At 43.6% G+C, this 22,503-nt stretch overlaps 1 protein-coding gene across 2 annotated transcripts; it reads right to left on the reverse strand.

Moving 5' to 3' along the window:
• Window positions 1–1,001: 1,001 nt before the first annotated feature.
• On the reverse strand, window positions 1,002–9,191 carry LOC120686712 (ubiquitin-like). Of its 2 annotated transcripts, none has more exons than XM_039968921.1 (4): window positions 9,089–9,191; window positions 8,751–8,967; window positions 8,617–8,683; window positions 1,002–1,403 (listed from the first exon to the last, which is right to left on the reverse strand). In XM_039968921.1, exons 1-4 carry the CDS (start codon window positions 9,189–9,191, stop codon window positions 1,377–1,379), a joined length of 414 nt encoding a protein of 137 aa, XP_039824855.1. In that variant the 3' UTR covers window positions 1,002–1,376. The 2 variants fall into 2 exon arrangements, with proteins under 2 accessions (XP_039824855.1, XP_039824854.1); XM_039968920.1 differs by having other exon boundaries at window positions 1,002–1,437; window positions 8,606–8,683.
• Window positions 9,192–22,503: the final 13,312 nt, after the last annotated feature.

Below are 22,503 nucleotides of genomic sequence, written 5' to 3' on the forward strand. Positions count from 1 at the left end.
GGGAGAGGTCTCTATGTTCTTCCAAAAGTTCCATCAGGGATAGCACGAGCTTGACATTGTCAATATTAGCAGAAAGACTGGAGATGTGTTTTTGCCAAGCTTTTAGGACTCTTCTTAAGTTTTTAAACTTAGCCATCAAACTTTTTGCTGCATCTGTCTGAGAAGTAGGTAGGGACCAGCCTTGTGAGACTACTTGTAGGAAATTCTCATGTTCCATCCAATAATTTTAAAATCGGAAAATGTTGCCTTTCGGGACATCTGTTGCCATCTCTATGATGCACGGAGTGTGATCAGACACTTCTGAAACCAGAGTTGAAGCTTTGGTATTTGGGTAGCAGAGTACCCAAGAGGCTGAGGTAAAAAACCAGTCCAATCGTTCCAAAAGAGGTGGGTGTTGCTTGCTTGTCCAAGTGAATTTTTTCCACTCAAGGGTATCTCTAAGAGCCCCAAGGCACTGATTGCCTCGTTGAAGAGAAACATTTCATTAATATCACATCCAACTCCGTTTCTACTTTCAGGAGATCTTATTAGATTAAAATCACCTACTAGAAGCCAATTTTGCTCATCTTGTATTTGAATGTTTTTGAACCACTCACAAAAGTTCCTTTTTCCCTCAGCCGTGCATGGGGCATACACATTTGTGAGCAACCACTAATTTCCATTAAATAAAGATTTCATTTCCAAAGACATTGAGAACTCATTTTGAAAGACTAATATTCCTTCGAGAAAGGCACCTTTCCAGGCCACTAACAAGCCTCCAGAAGCTCCAAGGGAAGGCTTGAAAACGAAATTGTCAAAGGAGCTAGGGCAGATATTTTTTAGAAATTGCACATCAGAAGATGTTTTTTTGCCTCCTGTAAGCATATTATGTCACAGCCACTTTCTACAATTTTATTTCTGATTGAGTTCCATTTAGAATCAGAGTTGATCCCTCTGACATTCCAGCTTAACACTTTGCAACACCTTTGCGAGACAGTTGTATTATTCATGAAAACCAAGAGTTTAATTGACAACTTGTGAAGGATATATAAATAACCTCCAGCTTAGTGACATAAGAGCATCTAGAAAGCAATACTGACAGAAGCACCCACTTAAAGTGTTTACATGAAAGACAGAGAAAAGAGGCTAGGAGCATGAAGAAAAAAAGAAGCCAACACAGCTGATTCAAGAGCCTGCAAAGGAGAGCCTTAGAATGCAGAACTAGAAACAAAAGCTTGTCTTCAGCCCAGCATGAAAGGGGCGGCTGACTACTTGCTTGACTTTTTGTCATTATTTTTGACATTTTTGGCTTGTTTGCATCCCTTCTTCTTTGGCTGCAGCACTTCACTTGCCTCAGCTTCATCTTTGAACTTCTTTCTAGGTTGGTCTCTAGGAGCCTATTTAATTGTCCTTTTGTGCCTTATCTCCAATTACTGACTTTGTCTTGGTTTTCTTTTTCTCCAAAGCTTCTAGAGATAGCTTAGCTTCTTCAATTTTGCAAAAGGCAACTCCCAGATTTTTTATGATGGAGGGGGAAATTGTTGCCGGTTCACTGTCACAAGCAAGGCAATTTTTGTGAAGGCAAGTGTCAGTCTTGAAGCCCCTCTGTCTTCTTAACTCTTAGACTTCTTCTGAGAGAGGAATCAACTATCACTTCCTCTATCTTTTTCTTCTTTATTTTCAAGCTACACTCACCCTGATCTGGTGCCAAGCTGCAAGAAGGAGATGTTGGTTGAGTCAGGTCCTCTAGAAATGCTTTGCCCTTCTTGTCTGACTAGCTAGTGAAATCCTTGTAGTGAACATCTGCAACAACTGGAAAACTCTAAGGAATGGAAGAAAGAACACTTCCTATATTTGTACTGAAGAACTCCCAGGCTTTGGATTGTAAAAACTTGCTGGCCCAATTGAAGTGAGTTGGTCATAGGAGCTGAGAAGTAAAGAAGTTACTCCATTCCGAGGGGATGCTGTCTATGGGTCTGGAGTTAGAGAGTTCCTTGAAGTGTTGAGCCCAAATATGAATTGCTTCAGCATTCTGCGGCACAGGAGCTCGTGAGGATAAGAAGTGAGCAACTCCAAGGTCCACTGAATGAGCATAAAATATTTCCACCATTCCCAGTTGAAGATTGTCCTGAGGAGGTAGCTGAGCAGGCTGATGGTTTGCTTCTTGATCTGTTGCAGCAGAATTACCTTCTAAAGCTAGTTCCGCATCACCCATAAGCATATCTTCTGGTATTTCCTCTACTAGCCAATTCATAGGTGCCTGTAACGCTTGAACAACATCCACATTTTCAACAGGTAAATCTTGCACTGGCTGATCAGGTAGAGAAATACTCAAGTCAAGTTCTTCTTCTATAACATTCGGGGCAACTTCTTCCATGATGATTTCTCCTTCAGCTGCAATTCCAACTCCTAGGTTTAGTACTTCACCACCATTAATTCCTTTCTCCACCTGATCCTACTCCATGGGTACCTCATTCAGATTGAGAGCCTGTTCAAGTAAAGGGACCTGGATGTTGGGTTGGGTTTCTTGAATGCAGCAGGCCAGGGCTCCCAATCTACTGCCGCCTATCAAGCATTAGCTTGATTTACATTTGGTAAAGCATGTAACGCACACACGGGAGGATACAGCGGAGGCGGGAAACCTGCAGTACGCCACCAAGGTGCGATAGGGGATGTCGTGGACCCAGCTGTCAGTGTCAGGATCATTGTATTGTAATCGCTTTCTGTAGTCGTGGACCCAGCTGTCAGTGTCAGGACTCGAGCATATAGGCCGAGCTCCTCTGTATCGCGGACATGAATCTTTCTTCTTGAGAAACAAGTATCGCAGGGACTCGGGGTTCGCCGCCCATCCCTCCTATCCGTCTCTGTGTTCTAACTGTGATCTTCTCACGCCGCGGCGATCGCCGGCGGCCACGGGTCGTGACAAAGCAGCATCTAAATCCTCTGCTTCTACTGGCCCTGCACCCACTTGTCCATGACCAAAGAAATCAAAAGGAGCATTGGGTCTTCATCAGGTGGCAGACCACCCAAGAGGTCATCATTGATTATTTCACATTGTATAGTCCATGATTCACCTTGAAAGTCTTCAGCATCTGAGAGTATAATATGTTGTGGGATAGATTCCAAATCCAAGACTCTAGCTTTCACTATCAGGCGAGCTAACTTTGAAAAATCTTTTTCTCAGGTCAAAACCTTGCCAAAGGAGCAGATAACATTATCAAGATATTCTTGCTCCCAATAATCTACTAGAAAACCCATCAACATAAGCCAACATTCTCTATTAAAATGCATAGATCTCCAGTTTCTGCCTCTATTGTGTTTAACGAAATTGAAGTTCACATCATCAAAAGCATGAGGGATGTTACAGATCAAATTATCATAGTCATGAATGAACTTGAATCTGACATAAGCATGGCCAAGGTGACAGGGCTAAATATCTATGATCTCTAGCCGTTTATGATCAACCAAAAATTCCTAAACCGCCTCTCTAATGTTGTGAAAAGAGATCAAGTTACCTGGGAAGGGATCCATTGTGACAATGGCGAGTTCCTCATTGTGCCTTCTTGGACGCACTGCTACAGCTCGGACCACTTGGGTTCTGTTCTCAATCGGCTGCCGTTGCATTCCTCGAGGGAGGAATGGCATCGGGTCTGCTCGCTGGAGCGCCATTTGATCAAGCAGAGGTGTCAATGGTGGGGGCGGCGGAGATCGCCGGAGTGAAGCAGAGTTGGTTTTTTCTTGTCTGAGGGTCTCGTGGAAGAAGAGGAGGGGTCACTGTTGATTATCACCTTTCCAAAGAGTACCCGATGTATATCGGAGAAAGACGCAAACAAAGGCGGACTGTACGATGAGGCCCCACCTGCCATAGGTGCTGAATCAGGTAACCTTGTAGCGTTACAAAAAACTGGCCCTGTGTCACTGAAAAGAATATTTTTATGAGATGCTGCTGCTGTCCATTCGTATGAGAAGCTTCCGAGGGAAACAAATTCAAGGTACCAACAGCATCACTCTGGGTATTCCCACTCTGGGTAATTTTTGCTCTCCAAAAAAGAGGATTAGTATGAGACAAAAAATGGCAAGAGGCTGCAACGTGTCCCCAACGTCTGCAAGTGTAGCAACGGATACTGTTCCGACAATTTCTCCTATCATGTGGGGGAAAGACAACGTGAACAAGAGGTTCCATGAAAGTCGCTTGCCTGATCAAGTCTAGGTGATAAAGCATCAAAGGTCCCACCAAGGTTTAAATCCAGATTAATTGCTTCATTACGATCTGAGTTTGAATTTGAAACATGCTCAACCGTATTTTTCGTTGTTTCCTTAAGACCCGCATTTGAATTTGAAACAAGTTCATCCGTGTTCTTCACAGCTAGAAAATTTCTGCCTGATGAATCTTCACCATGAGAATGAGGAGCTGACGAGAAATCTAGACGTTGAAAAGCTGAAATCCGCGGGTAAGTGATATGATTAAACACTGAACCCCGAGAGCCAATGGCTACTTGATTTGCTCCCGTTAAAGGATAAGCAGATTTTATTGCATCTGCATAAGAACGAGAACGTCTAGAGGAAACATGTGTCCAAGAGTTGAATTCTTCTTCGGCATAAATCTGAGCTTTTCTGATCCAAGAAGGCCCACCATTACCCCAAAGATGAAAGTACTGTTTGAAGAGATCATAGTAGAAAGAATGCAGCTTGTAAATCTAAAAGCCAACTTTCTTTGAGGAGACCACAAAACTGAAAACCCGATCCTGAAGCAAAGAGACCCAAAAATCTAGTGTTTGACCATCGAGTACAGCTTGAAGAATGTGACCTACTAGGAGAGGAGAGAGCTTGGATTTACATCGGCCAAAAGAGACAACCAGGATGAAACTTCCACGTTCAGAACCAGCGCGTGCGTTGATTGGAAGGCCAAACTTGTGCCGGATGAAAGCTTGGAAATCCAGACCCGGTTGAAGATCCAGAGAGAACTCCATGATCGGAGGAGAGGTTGAACGTACCTTTAGAAGAGGGAGAAGGTAAATCAAACGAGAGGAGAGAAGTGAACCTTCAGAGCGCCTCTCGAGTCACCTCCTTTTTTGTTCTGCCTCATTGTTCGGCTTCTCTCTTGCTTTCGATTTGGACGAGGTGTTAGTTTCACCGATGCTCCTTCCATTCTAGTGCGTTGATAATGTATAACTTTTCGTATGATCAAGTCGGCCATCATGTGATCCACTTAACTTTTTGTTGGCTCATTATGCTCGAGAAATATGATAATGTATAACTTATTGTAAAAGCTTCCATCCTAGGGCTTCGAAATCTCATGACCAACTCTGCTTGTTCGGATTTAGGGGGACGGGGGCTCCAACCCCACTACTGTCCAAGAACTCCATTTGAGGTAAAGGAGGAGGAGGAGGAGAACTGAGGGAAAAGAAGAAGAAAATAGGAAAAAAATGAGTGGAGATGGAGAAAGAAGGAATGAACCCGCTAAATTCCAAATCTGCCTCTGCCACTAGCAATTACCATGCCAATTTCATTGTCAAAGGTTTTTAGTTTTGGATCACAAGACTAGTACAAAGTAGCATAAATGTAGTATATATTACACAGTGGTGGAATAAATCTAATATTACAAAAGTTATGTTAAGTATCTAGAGAGGGAGGGAGAGAGAGACAGCGCTGTGGGTCGAGAAGTTGAGAAGAGGCCGTCTCGGAGAGGTGAACTTGACCATTTGATTAATTGAATTTTTTTAATGGAAAATCTAAACAAAAAGCCCTCTCCTTATAAGCTTATCTGTAGGGCCCGTGTCTTCTTCATTCCTTCCCTCGATTCCGAGCTCCAAGCTGTAGCTTGCGTTTAGATGGGGTTAAGGTTGGCGGTTTGGAGTTTGGGTGAGGGATTTGGTAACAGGCGAATGAGATGCATGGAGGAAGAAGATAATAGTGAAATTCGGAATTAAACTCATGCTGGATAATCGAGACATTAAGCCAAAGTTAACATGACATAAACGAGAGTGCCAAATACTCGCATCATCATTAACAGCACCGAAAATATGGTTCACTGACTTATTACAAAAACCTGCAAGGGAAAGCCGGAACAAGCCTCCCCAATTATTACCTTTACCAATGAATTGTCCATTTTTCGACATGACTAATTTATTGGACTCTAACACTACCTTAAACCCATCCTTACACAGAAGGGAGCCGCTCACTAGATTCTTGTTGATAGTTGGGACATGCTGCACGTTCTTCAGCTGCATGATTTTCCCTAAAGTAAACTTCAGATCTATCATACCAACACCGCGAACAGAAGCATGTGATCCGTTTTCCATTAGCACGCTTGAACCTTGGACGGCCTGATAAGAAGAAAATAAAGAGATGTCAGCACACACATGAACATTAGCACCCGTATCAAACCACCAACTCATGAATTGAAATACTGAAAGAACAGTAGATACATTACCATACCCATCATCATTGCTTCCTAGTGTCATCATGTTGACATCCTTGGATCCTGTCCCAGGATTAGCCTTTGCCTTACGGTCTGCACAATTTGGATAGTCTCTTGCAAAATGTCTCCCATCACCGCACGTGTTGTCTTCTTCTTCTTGAAGGTAGTAGTCTTGACAGGCTTGTGGGTAGTCTTCTTGTTCTTGCTGTGTGGGTGGTGCTTCTGCACCATGTTGGCGCTAGAGTTACCCTTGCCTCCTTTCTCAGAAGTATTCTTAGCCCGAGCTTTCTCCTCAAGAGATGCTATCAGGTTTTCAACTGATATTTCCTATCTCTTGTGTTTCAGAGTAGTGGTGAAATTCCTCCACGTGGAAGGCAACTTTGCAATTATGCATCCAGCCACAAACTTGTCAGGTAAAGGACACTTCAGGAGTTTGAGTTCTTTGACGGGAACTTGTACCTCATGAGCCTGTTCTATAACAGAACGGTTGTTCACCATCCTGAAGTCATGAAAGCTCTCTATGGTGTATAGTTCACTGCCAGCATCTGTTGCATCATACTGCTAATCAATGCATCCCACCACTCTTTTGCATCTGTTATGTGCATGTACACATCAACCAGTCGATCAACGAGAACACTTATCACGCATACCACGAAGATGTTGTTGGCATCCATGAACTTCCTCCTCTCCTCAGGAGAATGTTCACCTGCTGGAATACCAAGCCATGCTTCCCATAATGCAGCATAGTAAGCCAGATACAAACCTTGACTTACCATCTCTTAAAGTGCACACAAGTAAACTTGTCTGGCCTCAGTGCATCAGCAAAACAAGCCATCGTAAAATCAACAGATTGCCTAGAATAAGATTTTTGGATTGTAGAAATATTATGCAATTGCATGATTACATTTCAAAATAAATAAATCATGAATATTACTAGATCTAGCATGAACAACTCTATCATACTAGTAGCAAGGCACAACAGGATCATTGACTCTGAGAAGATAATTAAAAACTGGATGGAAAACCAGTTTACGTACCGAGCCTTGGCTTTTGAGAAGACGAACGGAGTTGACCGGACCAAGACGGTCATGTAGACGAAGTGCAGCAGTCGATGCCGCAGACGACGGTTCGCCGCAACGCCTGACTTGGACGAATGACGAGCCATGATGAAGATCTTGGAGCAGTCGCGCCGGGCGCTTCCCAAAAACCATATTCACCCTCTCCCGGTGCAGGACCTTCAGGCGCTTCCCAGAAACCATATTCACCCTCTGCCGGTGCAGGATCTCGAGGGCGGAGGTTCCAGAGACTTGCTCTCCCGATCATCGGTGCACGCCGGTGCTCGGGATGGTAACCCTAATTCGAGTTGATATGTTTGGGTGAAGGGCAACGAGTCATTTATGTAGGGAAGCCAAAAAAATAAAACAGCAAAAGGAAGCCGCGCCCGCGCAAGGCAAGGAGCCGGATTTTGGCACCACGGCACGCCCGGCGAGGGATCGACCACACGCATGTGGAGCTCCTTTTCTCTCCCACACACATAGCTTGGAGAGGTGAGTATAGCCTCACTATTTAAGTTAGCTATTCTCATCTTTCACAAGGAAGGTGGGACTATAGGTTGCACTATAACCTCCCTCATGCATACATATATGAGCCTTTGAGATTTATTAGGAATTTCTGAATTTTTCAATAGACCTAGCCTAAAATTCTAACAAGAAAAGCATAATCAATTCAACAGCCAAAAAGAATTCAGCATGAAAATTTCTTATCGAATCCCATAGCAACAAAAAAAAAGTCACAGTGTACATAAACAAAGATGGTCTATGACAGCAGGTACAAGATTCGACATGGTCAAATTTATATGAAATTTTAAAATCAACGCTAATCTTAAAATGACTGCAGGCATAGAAAAAGTTGGATGGGTTGCTCTGGTATCTAAAGCCAATAATGCATCAACATTTATATCTGAATAATGTCACATATATAAAAACACGCATTTTCGATCTGTGGAGCTGATGGTGGATGGTCGTTGTGCGAAGCAAGCGGAGAAGTGCCGGTGTTCTGGCGAGATGAGGAAAATGAACAGTTGCATCAGTCTGGACTGGTTTGTAATTTCGTTTATCTTCAGAGTCCTGGCTGTAAGATTTGGATGTACTGTGCTGTTTTTTCCCTTTTAATATATATTGCATCCTTATCTCGCAAAAAAAAAACACGCGGCTCACCTGATTGCTGTGGCCACATTTCTTCTTCCGGCAGTTTGTTGCCCTCATTGGAAGACTTGCGTAGCACCTACAAGGAACTGGTATATATCCTAACAAATACGGTTTGCAACCCGTTTGATCATGCTGATGCTTACTTGCGGCAGATCATATTCTTCTCGTTGTGCTGCAGCGCCAGGTTTCGAAGATTGAGGTCAACGTTACGGGGGTAGCAGCCGTTCCTGCCGCCGCTGCCACACGGGCGCAGAACCAGGTGGAGCGTGGACTCCTTCCGGATGTTGTAGTCGGCCAGGGTGCGGCCGTCCTCTAGCTGCTTCCCGGCAAAGATGAGGCGCTGCTGGTCCGGCGAGATACCTACAAGGTTGCAATCCAAGAAAATTATTGAAGCAACATCAGTAGAGAGCTACTAAAACCAGTACACAATAGTTTTCCAACTCGATGCCTTGACACTGAAGTCTAGGCTGGGCGTCTATACCTTCCATGTCCTGGATCTTGGTCTTGACGTTGTCGATCGTGTCGCTGCTCTCGACCTCCAAGGTGATCGTCTTCCCCGTCAGCGTCTTCACGAAGATCTGCATCTCGCCGGTTGTTGCTTTGCTTCAGAGCCGAGGGCCGGGATTTTCGATGGATGCTTGAGTCCACCGTCGTGGTCCTTTTGTATACGGTGCCGAGCACCGAACACGAACAGCCTACACTACTACGAGTAGGATACGGCCTCGGCAATCATCTGTATTGCCTCCTATTGAGCTCTTGCTTTCCCTTTTTCTTTGGAGCGAACTTTCCTTCCCTTTTTAGTGATGGCCGTGTAGGCGTTGGGATTTCTGCTACGCGGCCCATATTGCCGGCCCGAGATGTGTGGGCTGCATGTCCATTTTTCCAAAGTTTTGTTGCTAGTATTTTCTAGCTAGTTGCATATGCTGTTATGCACATTCTACAATTCACTCATATATATAGAATCGTTCCTTGTCTGAAAAGGATGCTGAATAATATACCTGGTTGTAGTTTTGCAGATGTACGCTTACCAATTATTAGTACCAACTAATATCGATGATTATGGTTCTTGCGATGCGCTGCACCTGCGCAAAAACATCACCTGAGAGCTACTAAAGCAACTATGATGGAGATAGTTTTCAGGATATTTAATACCATCTATTCACTATTATACACGCCTGCTAATGCTACCATATACATATGTAATAAACATCCACATTGTACTATGTTGTAAATTTGAGTCAAGTGTGCTTTTATTGAGTCGATCATTGCTAACATCACTTAAGCATATTGCTAGCATCATTTAAACATATGACCTCCGCATATGTGATGAATGTCCCGTTGCAACGCATGGCGTTAATCTAGTCTGTACAAGTTTTATTAGGACCACAAAGTCTAAACGTTCCTGGTTTCCAAAATATAAGGCCCCAACTTTGGCAAAAGAATATGTCGTTTCTCAATCTTTCAGTTATGTGCAGTTTGATTATTTTGGCGACATTTCAAATTGATTTGAAGTGTGAAAACGTAACAGAACCTATCCAAATTTGCTGTGCATGTAGATCAAAGACCTAATATCGCAAAGTTATGTAAAAACATTAGAGGTTTTACATGTAAATTTAGGAGAAACAGACTCCTCAATGTGTGATTTCTGGCTGTCAAAATGGCAGACTTGGCCAAACCTCTGAGGTGGCTGTGACAGAACCGCCAAGTTAAACGGCTTAATTAAGCGTAATGACCATCATTTGAACACATCAGGCGCATTAGCTTAATTAAATGTAACCTGACAGCCTGTTTCCAACCCACAGGCCGATCGAAACACACCAAAAGTCTCGCGCGACGGCAAGCACAGACGGTACCAGCATAATATAATTTCACAAAAATAGATAACAACATAAATATTTACAAAACAGCTTTAAATTTAGAATTTACATAAAATAAATGACAGCAGCGGAAGATAATATGACCTAAGAGAAGGAAATTTGATTGAGAACCAATAAAACAAAACAATAACTATGAACACGTGAGGACGTCACATCGAGCCCACTGATGCGAATCCTGGTTAGCTTCTATACCTGAAACAGGGTAAACAACAAACCTTGAGTATACTAATACTCAACAAGACTTACCCGACTTTTGGGTATACTTAGCCCACATATCTAGACATGCAAAGCTTTCTGGCTGGTGGATTTATTTGCAGAAAAGCATCTAAGGGTAGATCCTTAATTTCAAAATTTTGGCTCCAAATTTTAGTTATAAAGTTGCTACACATCTATGATTTGCAGATCTATAACAATCAATGTGAAAACATAATGGATTAAATAACATCAATATGTATCATATCATTTCGTTTCATTTCCTTACTACGATGTGACTCGAAGATCAAGGTGCTCATGTCCGATAGCGACTGACGGCGAATCGATCCGATTTAACCTTGCAAGGTCGACCTAACCAACACGGCACGTATTTGCCCCGTCAGACAATACGAACCAACTATTCCCCTCCCCGCCTCGAACTACAGAACCGCACCACCTGCATATAGTCAACCGAGCCCTACGAGAGACCACCAAAAGTAAACATATGCATCCCAATTCTCCGCGGCCACTCGACTGCCCTAAGGGGTGGGTAGAAGTTCTGTACTTTCGAAACAAGGCAGTACTAGGCTTACCGGTTTCGACTACCTCCTACTCCCGGTATGCGGTTAGTACAATTCAAACATGATCAGCAGGGCCAACAACGGTACGGTCCTCAATCGACTCGGACGGGGCTAAGACACCCAGAAACCCTGTCTTGCTGCCATACCTATATATCATCCACATTTCCCCGTCCGGTCTCAAATTTCCAATCATTCCATATTGTATTCCATATCTCATATACTTGAATATAAAGATAACTATAAATCTTGTGAGTAATCGGAAATTACTCGACTTCTAAGTATCCTATATCTCGCGAGTGCAAAAAGTCACTCGACTTCTATCGAGAAGTATTAAGCATAGCATTTCTATCGTCCTATACATGCTAGTATAATTCAGGGAAACCTAAGGATCATGCAACTAGGGTTCCAATCAACTCCTGAAATGTAATGCACAAGTAATAAATACATATATAGGTGTCATAATTTCAAATAATAGGATGTGCACCGGGGCTTGCCTGAGGGTAACACTAAGTTAGTGTTAATGCTATCAAGGCCTTGGGCCCTTCCGACATTGGGCCGGGTCTTCACGAGTTCCTTCTCCATCTTGCTTTGCCGATCCTGGGCTTCGCGATCCATCTGGAGTCGATGTTCTCACCACGGTTTCTATATGAATGCATATGAAATGCTGATCAATACAATGCACACTTTAAATCGTACAAGACAATTATTGGTCGAGTACAACTGCTAATATTTTACCCAATCTACACCTACCAGCCTTAGTACTACCGGTCAGACCGGTCCCTACTTCGTTCAGGCCAGAATGGTCGAGTCATGTCCTAGATTTATAGTTCGAAAACTACAACTACGAAACTCCTTCCTTAATTATACTTGGACGCTTGGTGAATTTAAAGAAGAAATACACTAGCAAGGGAATAATTGATTAACACACTATATGATGTAGCATGAACCCTAGCAACATGTTTCTAATATATGCTAACTAACTTCAACTTGAGCAAATTGGCGAGCTACTCTCGCCGGCGGCGAGGACGGCCGGCGCGAGGCAAGGTGGCGTAGCGATTAGCGCGGCTGGGCGAAGGTGACGCACGTAGCGGCACGACGCGGGAGCGGAGCAGGGACAGTCCACGGCGGCGACAGCCTAGCGGCGGAGGCAACGCTCGGAACGAGCGCGGAAACTCACGGAACGCGGAAGAACGAGGAGAGCACGAGAATCAGCACCTCACCTAGGTTCGATTTGAGCCTTTGGACGAAGGAAACGGTGGCCGGACGATGGAGTTACATGGTGTGGGGTGGAGTACTGTTTATGGGTGGTTCTGTGTCGCTGGGACAGCTGCTCCGGCGAGGGACTCGGCCGGCCGGGTGGGGGATAAGGGAGGAACTCCTGGGGCTACTACCTGTGCGAGGAATCAAACTTTGGTGGCTTGTGTGAGGAGTATTGACGACAGAAGCGAGCTCGAGCTTGAGCTCGTTAATGGAGGCACGAGAAGGATGAAGGGATAGGAAGGAGAGGGCTGCTGGGGGATAAGGTCGTGCTGATACACTGAACGAGGACGTGGGGAGGCTTTGGAAAAGCTCGGACTGCGGCTCGGACGCCCGCTCGCCGGCGTCGATGTTCGACGCGCGACGCGAGCGTGTGCGACCGGCACCATGGCCAATTTTGCCACGGTGACCACGCATAAAGGTGTAGCAAAATATCGGGGTGTTACAATCCTACCTCTTTAAAGAAATCTCGTCCCGAGATTTAAATAGAGAAAAAGTAATGGAGAACAATTGATAAACTCAGGGACACAAAAATCGGCCGATGTGGGATTCTAGTCTGTAGATTAATCAACGTGGATGGATTTTAATGGTATAAACATTGCCTACTGATCTGCTAATTCCTGGCTCGATATGGTTCTGGGAGGGATAAGTTTTATAGCAACCAGACTGGCATTGCCTAACTGGAGATTAACCGTGCCGCGGTGTGAACTAATCAATTTTTTTTTCACACTAAAAAGCTCCAGGGCTTCAGCTTTTGCAGCAAGTGACTGTGGATAATATATGTGGACACAATCACCATCAAAGTCGGCTGAAAAGGGCTGGTTGATTATTCTCGTACTAGCAGAAAGTATGATTTTTACAAAGAAGAGAGGTTCTAAGCTTCTCAACGAATATGAATCATGGAGATTTCTGAGAAGAATCAAATTCTCAATTTGGTGGTGATTCTAGATAGAAAAGACATCAAGGTGAGTTTTTAATGAACTCGGGGAAACTGAAAAGAAAGGGCATCAAAGCAAGTTTTTCTCAAGAATATTCTTGCTCGATATTGTTTATTAATTGACCTACATGATGCAAGATGCATATGCTGCCATGCATGTTAGTGTACTACTATCCCAGAAACTCAAACCTAAAACAGCCGGTTCGCGTCGTTATTTTCCTAGGGCCTACCCCCTTAAAATTGGACGAAGTAGAGAAAAATATTTTAAGGGTTGCATGAAAAGATAGTCGTAGCAAATCATATCCACACGCACTTAAGCACCAGCGCGCACCCAGTGGCTCAACGTATGGCTGCAGTCCACATGAGGCCCTAGATCCCGTCGCAACACTATAGTTCGAGGGACAATCACCACCACGTACGGAATCATAGAGAGCAATTCAAATAACACAAGTAATCAGAAAAGATTTACGGATTTTGAGATCAACATGAGTTCTACAATTAGTTAGTCGGCCACCCGTATTTCCCATGTTAAACCCATACCTATGCACCTCGGGATTATGCCATGCAACAAATATGCGACCTTATTCATGTTTATTTGAGCAAGAATGTAAGCGGATCGGAGTTAGGTGTATGAATCAAAACGATTAGAAATGAACGAATATGAACGCTGGAAGAACAACATGATGCTTCTGATCATCAAGAATAGCCGGTGGTGCGCTGTGGAACAAATGGATCACCACTAGAGTCACTGATGAGCGAAGCTAGACGGTCAGTCTTAGACATGGCAATGAGCTTTTGGTCCATGACAGCTGGGCCCGAGCCCACGTATCAGGTACAAGTATCTACATAAGCATAAACTAACTGCTCCATCCCAAGAGATAATAATAGTACTAAATACTAGTACTCTACTACTCAGTTGTTAGAACTACTAGCTTACTCCTTAGAGCTGACCCTGGGGCTGAGGCTTGACCTACGTTCAAATAAAACTAGGGCGCCAGAAGCTGATCGAACAACTATTAAATACTCTAGTGGAGATATTTTATGTGCATGAAGTACTAAACCAAGAATAGTTGGTCGAACAAATGGTCCCAAAGATGACATACGATTTCCAATTAACACTGACCAAATTTAGAAAACACCAATATTTGAATAATTTGGAAGGATCATTGAGCCACATATAGGAAAATTTTAGCTCATGCGATGGTATGTTAAGAAAAATTGGCTAGGAGATTCTTCTTAGGATAATATCCTTATTCGGACTTTCGAAGATAAAGAGAATGTTAAGAAAGACCTGACCATTACTACCGAGTCGTAACTATAAGCATCGAAAGCACTTGATCAAAGGGCCAAGTTTAGTATGGGGATCCATATAAACATTCCCCTAAGGTCGTTAAAATTTCTATAATATGTAAATCTATAATTTCTCACACCTTTCTCATAATCAAGTTTTTTAGGAAAAATTATTTGGATAGCTAGAAGTTGGACCGATAGTAGTGCAGTGCAAAATTTCAAAACAACGATATATGCTCTTAATGAACGAGTGAGTATTGGATGCACCAGAAAAACCACCCAAAACTCCACACATGATGATATGATGATGCATGCTCGTCTAATTTTGTCCTCTCCAAATTTGCCAACATAATTATATGGCAATATACGTGAATACTCGATGGCATACATACGTACTCTCCCTATTATATATCTAGTCGTTTTGTACTCGTTCTAACTCACACAATCGTTTGTTAGTGTACCTGCAGAAAATCACATGATATATATATATATATATATATATATATATATATATATATATATATATATATATATATATATATATATATATATATATATATATATATATATCCACGACTGGACCCTTCGTGCCAGCACACACGAACGGCCTCCATGTGTCCTACGCCACATGGGTAACGCATATGCAGTTGCCCACATATTCACACATACATCACCATCCACTATAGAGATGGCGCCCATGGGTTCAACGCTGCATGGACAGCGCTGCAAACGTTACCGAAGCAACGTATTCACTTCCCGTACAAATCGCCTTACGGGACACCCAAGGATAAACGTGCCCCAAGGTACACGGTCATGGCCAATCGCATGACAGATTTACATCTCGTAACATTGCCTTACAAGATGGCCGTGATTGCAATCACACGGCGGGAAGTCCGCACTCCATATCAGGCGGCAGATAGCGACAGGCTCATTTGAATGGAGCTTTATCACCTCCTTGTATACTCATCATACGGGATCCGCGCACGTATGAAACACGTGGGCTATTCTAAGGGACTACCAAGAATGCTTACCTTGCTTACCTTAGCGTAGATGCGTCGTTACAATATTAAATAAAAGTTATGCAAGAAAGTAAGTTTTGACATAAATGTAATGTGCTGGAAGTTAGTTCATATTACATAGAGCCACCCGATATAACTTACACTATATAGGACTTACGTACTAATCTTCCCTAATCCCTTAAGCGCAAAGAAACGTATTTTTGTAAAACTCATTTTTAAATTTTTAAAACACTAAAAATAATCATGCTAGTACCCTCCCTGGTGCATTTCAGCTCTGATACCAGCTGTGACAGAACCGCCAAGTTAAATGGCTTAATTAAGCGTAATGGCCATCATTTGAACGCATCAGGCGCATTAGCTTAATTAAATGTAACCTGACAGCCTGTTTCCAACCCACAGGCCGATCGAAACACACCAAAAGTCTCGCGCGACGGCAAGCACAGACGGTACCAGCATAATATAATTTCACAAAAATAGATAACAACATAAATATTTACAAAACAGCTTTAAATTTGGAATTTACATAAAATAAATGACAGCAGCGGAAGATAATATGACCTGAGAGAAGGAAATTTGATTGAGAACCAATAAAACAAAACAATAACTATGAACACGTGAGGACATCACATCGAGCCCACTGATGCGAATCCTGGTTAGCTTCTATACCTGAAACAGGGTAAACAACAAACCCTGAGTATACTAATACTCAACAAGACTTACCCGACTTTTGGGTATACTTAGCCCACATATCTAGACATGCAAAGCTTTCTGGCTGATGGATTTATTTGTAGAAAAGCATCTAAGGGTAGATCCTTAATTTCAAAATTTTGGCTCCAAATTTTAGTTATAAAGTTGCTACACATCTATGATTTGCAGATCTATAACAATCAATGTGAAAACATAATGGATTAAATAACATCAATATGTATCATATCATTTCGTTTCATTTCCTTACTACGATGTGACTCGGAGATCAAGGTGCTCATGTCCGAGAGCGACTGACGGCGAATCGATCCGATTTAACCTTGCAAGGTTGACCTAACCAACACGGCACGTATTTGCCCCGTCGGACAATACGAACCAACCATTCTCCTCCCCGCCTCGAACTACAGAACCACCCCACCTGCATATAGTCAACCGAACCCTACGAGAGACCACCAAAAGTAAACATATGCATCCCAATTCTCCGCGGCCACTCGACTACCCTAAGGGGTGGGTAGAAGTTCTGTAATTTCGAAACAAGGCAGTACTAGGCTTACCGGTTTCGACTACCTCCTACTCCCGGTATGCGGTTAGTACAATTCAAACATGATCAGCAGGGCCAACAACGGTACGGTCCTCAGTCGACTCGGACGGGGCTAAGACACCCAGGAACCCTGTCCTGCTGCCATACCTATATATCATCAACATTTCCCCGTCTGGTCTCAAATTTCCAATCATTCCATATTGTATTCCATATCTCATATACTGGAATATAAATATAACTATAAATCCCGCGAGTAACCGGAAATTACTCGACTTCTAAATATCCTATATCTCGCGAGTGCAAAAAGTCACTCGACTTCTATCGAGAAGTATTAAGCATAGCATTTCTATCGTCTTATACATGCTAGTATAATTCAGGGAAACCTAGGGATCATGCAACTAGGGTTCCAATCAACTCCTGAAATGTAATGCATAAGTAATAAATACATATATAGGTGTCATAATTTCAAATAATAGGATGTGCACCGGGGCTTGTCTGAGGGTAACACTAAGTTAGTGTTAATACTATCAAGGCCTTGGTCCCTTCCGACCTTGGGCCGGGTCTTCACGAGTTCCTTCTCCATCTTGTTTCGCTGATCCTGGGCTTCGCGATCCATCTGGAGTCGATGTTCTCACCACGGGTTCTATATGAATGCATATGAAATGCTGATCAATACAATGCACACTTTAAATCGTACAAGACAATTATTGGTTGAGTACAACTGCTAACATTTTACCCAATTTACACCTACCAGCCTTAGTATTACCGGTCAGACCGGTCCGTACTTCGGTCAGGCCTGAATGGTCGAGTCATGTCCTAGATTTATAGTTCGAAAACTACAACTAAGAAACTCCTTCCTTAATTATACTTGGACTCTTGGTGAATTTAAAGAAGAAATACACTAGCAAGGGAATAATTGATTAACACACTATATGATGTAGCATGAACCCTAGCAACATGTTTCTAATATATGCTAACTAACTTCAACTTGAGCAAATTAAATTCACCAAAGTAGATCATGAGTACATTCTAGTGATGAACAAAATCTAATATGATGTAGCTACTGGTACAGTGCTCTAGCTTAATTTACAAGATTATTCTCAAATACAAACTATTCCTTAACTCATAGATATACTAACATATGGAGAAACCAACTAACATATCAAACTATGTTTTCAGGATATGAAACTTTTATAGTGGACTACACATGGTTAAATTAAACTACTGCCAAAATTTCATAGTTCTTGGACTAATAAATTTGCATAAACTAATTAAATAAGCCTAAAACACAACCTAAATTTAACAGGAGCAAAAAGGTCGTTTCACAAGAATTAACATTTTTCCCCTGGAGATTTAGGTCTAAACATGCAAGCGAAATTGATTTTGTATTTTTAGGATTTTTCCTTAATTTACTAGACAATCTACAAGTTTTCGTCAAATGAATAAAAGCTGGAAATCCTCCTACCGGACCCGTTCTAACCGAGCCAGGGCCAGCACAGGGCCATGGCCGGCGGCGCGGCGAGCTACTCTCGCCGGCGGCGAGGACGGCCGGCGCGAGGCAAGGTGGCGTAGTGATTAGCGCGGCTGGGTGAAGGTGACGCACGTAGCGGTGCGACGCGGGAGCGGAGCAGGGACAGCCCGCGGCAGCGACAGCCTAGCAGCAGAGGCAACGCTCGGAACGAGCGCGGAAACTCACGGAACGTGGAAGAACGAGGAGAGCACGAGAATCAGCACCTCACCAAGGTTCGATTTGAGCCTTTGGACGAAGGAAACGGTGGCCGGACGATGGAGTTACATGGTGTGGGGCGGAGTACTGTTTATGGGTGGTTCTGTGTCGCTGGGACAGCTGCTCCGGCGAGGGACTCGGCCGGCCGGGTGGGGGATAAGGGAGGAACTCCTGGGGCTACTACCTGTGCGAGGAATCAAACTTTGGTGGCTTGTGTGAGGAGTATTGACGACAGAAGCGAGCTCGAGCTCGTTAATGGAGGCACGAGAAGGACGAAGGGATAGGAAGGAGAGGGCTGCTGGGGGATAAGGTCGTGCTGATACACTGAACGAGGACGTGGGGAGGCTTTGGAAAAGCTCGGACTGCGGCTCGGACGCCCGCTCGCCGGCGTCGATGTTCGACGCGCGACGCGAGCGTGTGCGACCGGCGCCGTGGCCAATTTTGCCACGGTGACCACGCATAAAGGTGCAGCAAAATATCGGGGTGTTACAGTGGCTGAGAATGGTGATTTGACCATGGTTTGGCTGAGATTTTGAACTATTGAGGGTGTGTTTAGTTCACTTTGTTTTGGATTTTGGGATTTTGGAAGGGAATCTTTCAACATTTGAAGTATTAAATGTGGACTAATCACAAAACTAATTATAGATCTCGTCTATAAACTACAATACGAATCTAATGAGTCTAATTAATCTATCATTAGCATATGTTTGCACAGCTTTATTGTAGCAATTTAGTGTCTAATCACGTCCTAATTAGGCTCATTAGATTCGTCTGGCGATTTACAGTCCATTTGTGTAATGCGATTTATTTTTCGACTATATTTAGTACACCATGCAGGCGATTTACAAAAATTTTGGATTTTGGGATTTTGGATCTAAACACGGCTTGGATCAAGCTTTCATACAACAATATCAGATCCATATCAAATTAAATACATCAGTCAGTCAAGTTTATTTTGACCTAATTGCAAGTAATTAGTTAAAATTTAATTTATACATCAATATAGATACTTTTGAAAATTTACAGCACTAACAGTTTTTCAAGTGATTGATATATTTAAACTAAAGTTTTCAATTAGTTTCCATGTGAAAATATGTTTATGAGCCACATATGATGCATTTGGCTGAGCATAAAAATCTATATTTAGACTTTTTGTATTTTTATTAACATTCAATGCAAATATAGCTTAAAACACCACTTGAATTGTTGTAAATTAATAATGATTCAACAAACATATACTCAGTTGCACATAAAAAATATTAATGACCAAAATGTACAGTGCCACATGCTAATGACATTCTTTGCGATGTAAGATTAATTATCTTTCTAAACACTAGAGGTGTCACATAGGAGGGAACACAACACTTTAATTTTTCTGAACACCTAAATGTGCAAAGCGCAAATATTTGCTTAAATATTCGACATCAAAATAAGTCTGTTAGATCAATGTTAAACATTCAAGTGTGTTAAACATTTCAAGTGGTATATTTAGATTTAGCCCAACCCAAGGTAAGCACAAACAATCTCTCAGTTCTATACTACTAAGAATGTTACTGTCCAATTAAAGCGTAAGCGCAACTTCGTGCTACCCGGTTGGTGGCGCGCGGTTTCGTGCAGCAAGAAGGCATTGACTTCGAAGATGCCTTCGCGCCGGTGGCGAGGATGGAATCTGTGCGGGTTCTCCTTGCACTGGCGGCGCAGGAAGGGTGGAAGGTGCACCACATGGACGTGAAGTCCGCCTTCAACGGCAACCTCAAGGAGGTGTACGTGCGACAGCCGCCAGGCTTCGCCATCGCCGGAGAAGAAGGGAAGGTGTACCGGCTGCGCAAGGCTCTTTACGGGCTAAGGCAAGCACCGCACGCCTGGAACGCGAAGGTGGACACCACACTGAAGAAGATGGGGTTCACGCAGAGCGCGCATGAAGCGGTGGTGTACAGGCGAGGGCAGTGGGCGCACTGTCCTGCTCGTCGGCGTCTACGTCGACGACCTCATCATCACCGGCGCCGATCAGGGGGAGGTGGAGAACTTCAAGGCCGCCATGAAGGAGCACTTCGACATGAGCGACCTCGGCCTCCTCTGCTTCTACCTCGGCGTCGAGGTGCGCCAAGATGCCGAGGACATCGTTTTTTGCCAAGCCCGCTACGCCGAGCGCATCCTCGAGTCAGGAGGAATGGCGGGGTGCAATCCAGCCGCCACACCAATGGAGGAGAAGCTGCGGCTCAACCGGGAGAGTAAGGCGGAGGAAGTGGATCCCACGCACTACCGGCGGCTTGTCGGTAGCCTGCGGTACCTCGTCCACACTCAGCCGGACCTCGCGTTCGCGGTCGGGTACCTGAGCCGGTTCATGCAACGGCCCACGGCGGAGCATCTACAGGCGGTCAAGCGTGTGCTGCGCTATGTGGCCGGGACCCTGGACTTTGGTTTGTACTACAAGAGGGCTCCGGGCACAGCGCGCTTCGTCGGTTACTGCGACATTGATCTCGCCGGCGACGTGGATTCAAGCAAGAGCACCAGCGGGACTCTGTTGTTCCTGGGAGATTGCTTGGTCAGCTGGCAGTCCGTGAAGCAAAGGGTGGTGGCATTGTCCAGCTGCGAGGCTGAGTACATTGCAACCACCACCGCAGCAACTCAAGCGCTATGGCTGTCTTGGCTGCTCGGGGAGCTCCTAGACAGGAAGATGGAAGCAGTGGAGCTTAAGGTGGACAGCAAGTCGACTCTAGCTCTGGCCAAGAACCCTGTCTTCCATGACAGGAGCAAGCACATCAGGACTAAATTCCATTTCATCAGGGACTATCTGGAGAAAGAGAGCATCAAGGCCAACTACATCGCCACCGCTGACCAGCTCGCCGACATCCTTACCAAGTCACTAGGCAAGACCAAGTTCCAGGAGATGAGGAGGAAGATTGGCTTGAAGCAGGTCACCTAGTGCTAGGCTTAAGGGGGAGACTGTTAGTGTTAAGCTAGCACTTGTATCTTACTTTATGCACTTTTTACTTTATCAAGTAGGGGTGCCTTGGCTCTCAAGTTGATCATGAGATGCCTTGGTTCCCAAGTAGCCTAAGCATCTTGCTTTGTGCTAGTAGAGGCCCTGCTCTATATAAGCAGCAGCCATCCTTTGTAACCGTGAGACAATTACCTTTACCATTTCAATCAAGCGGCTATAAGCCAAGCTGCCCTCGTTGGGTTCAGCTGCAATTGAGATGTTTTCCTGGGTATCAGTCAGGTAGAGAAAAGACATTCTACCAAAGCTAACCTAGCTCTAAAAATTCCATGCATGTAGATCAAGATATTTATGCATGTTTCATTTTAACACCATCAGAATGAGGAAAGATGGGTTTTCCTTTAAAATGGTTCTGCAAGTTTCAGCTCACAAAGCAAATTATTCTTTCATCAATGATTAGAACTAAAAAATTTCAGGAACCTATATAGATTTGTTAAGGTCAAGAGGAGTTTTGATGAAAGAAATAATCGTGGACAGGATGGCATAACGGGTACACTAAACTCAAGCAGGTCCAGGTTCTCCATAATCCCAACCTTTATTTTTAGGTTTTCAAAAAAAACCTTTATTTTTAGTGACATGAAATAAAGTTCCTGATCAAAAGAAAAGGATACATCTTTGCTCATCTAGCCATGTACAGCAACCGTACGTAGCAAACAAAAATGGGAAAATTCGATTCGTGCCACCACAACTCCGTGAAATTGGGTGTCACGTTCAAAATCATGCCACTCAATGGCATGATTTTGAACATGAGATCCAACTTCAAGAAATTG

Source organism: Panicum virgatum, chromosome 8N (genome assembly GCF_016808335.1).
Source record: "Panicum virgatum strain AP13 chromosome 8N, P.virgatum_v5, whole genome shotgun sequence".
Taxonomy (NCBI): Eukaryota; Viridiplantae; Streptophyta; class Magnoliopsida; order Poales; family Poaceae; genus Panicum; species Panicum virgatum.

Coding starts and splice junctions, on each gene's coding strand:
- LOC120686712 (XM_039968920.1), bottom strand. CDS start 9,191: ATGCAGATCTTCGTGAAGACGCTGACGGGGAAGACGATCACCTTGGAG. Junction 8,968..9,088: donor CAAGATCCAGGACATGGAAG/GTATAGACGCCC, acceptor GCAACCTTGTAG/GTATCTCGCCGGACCAGCAG. Junction 1,438..8,605: donor AGCAATCAGGTGAGCCGCGT/GTTTTTTTTTTG, acceptor GAAGCTTTGGAG/AAAAAGAAAACCAAGACAAA.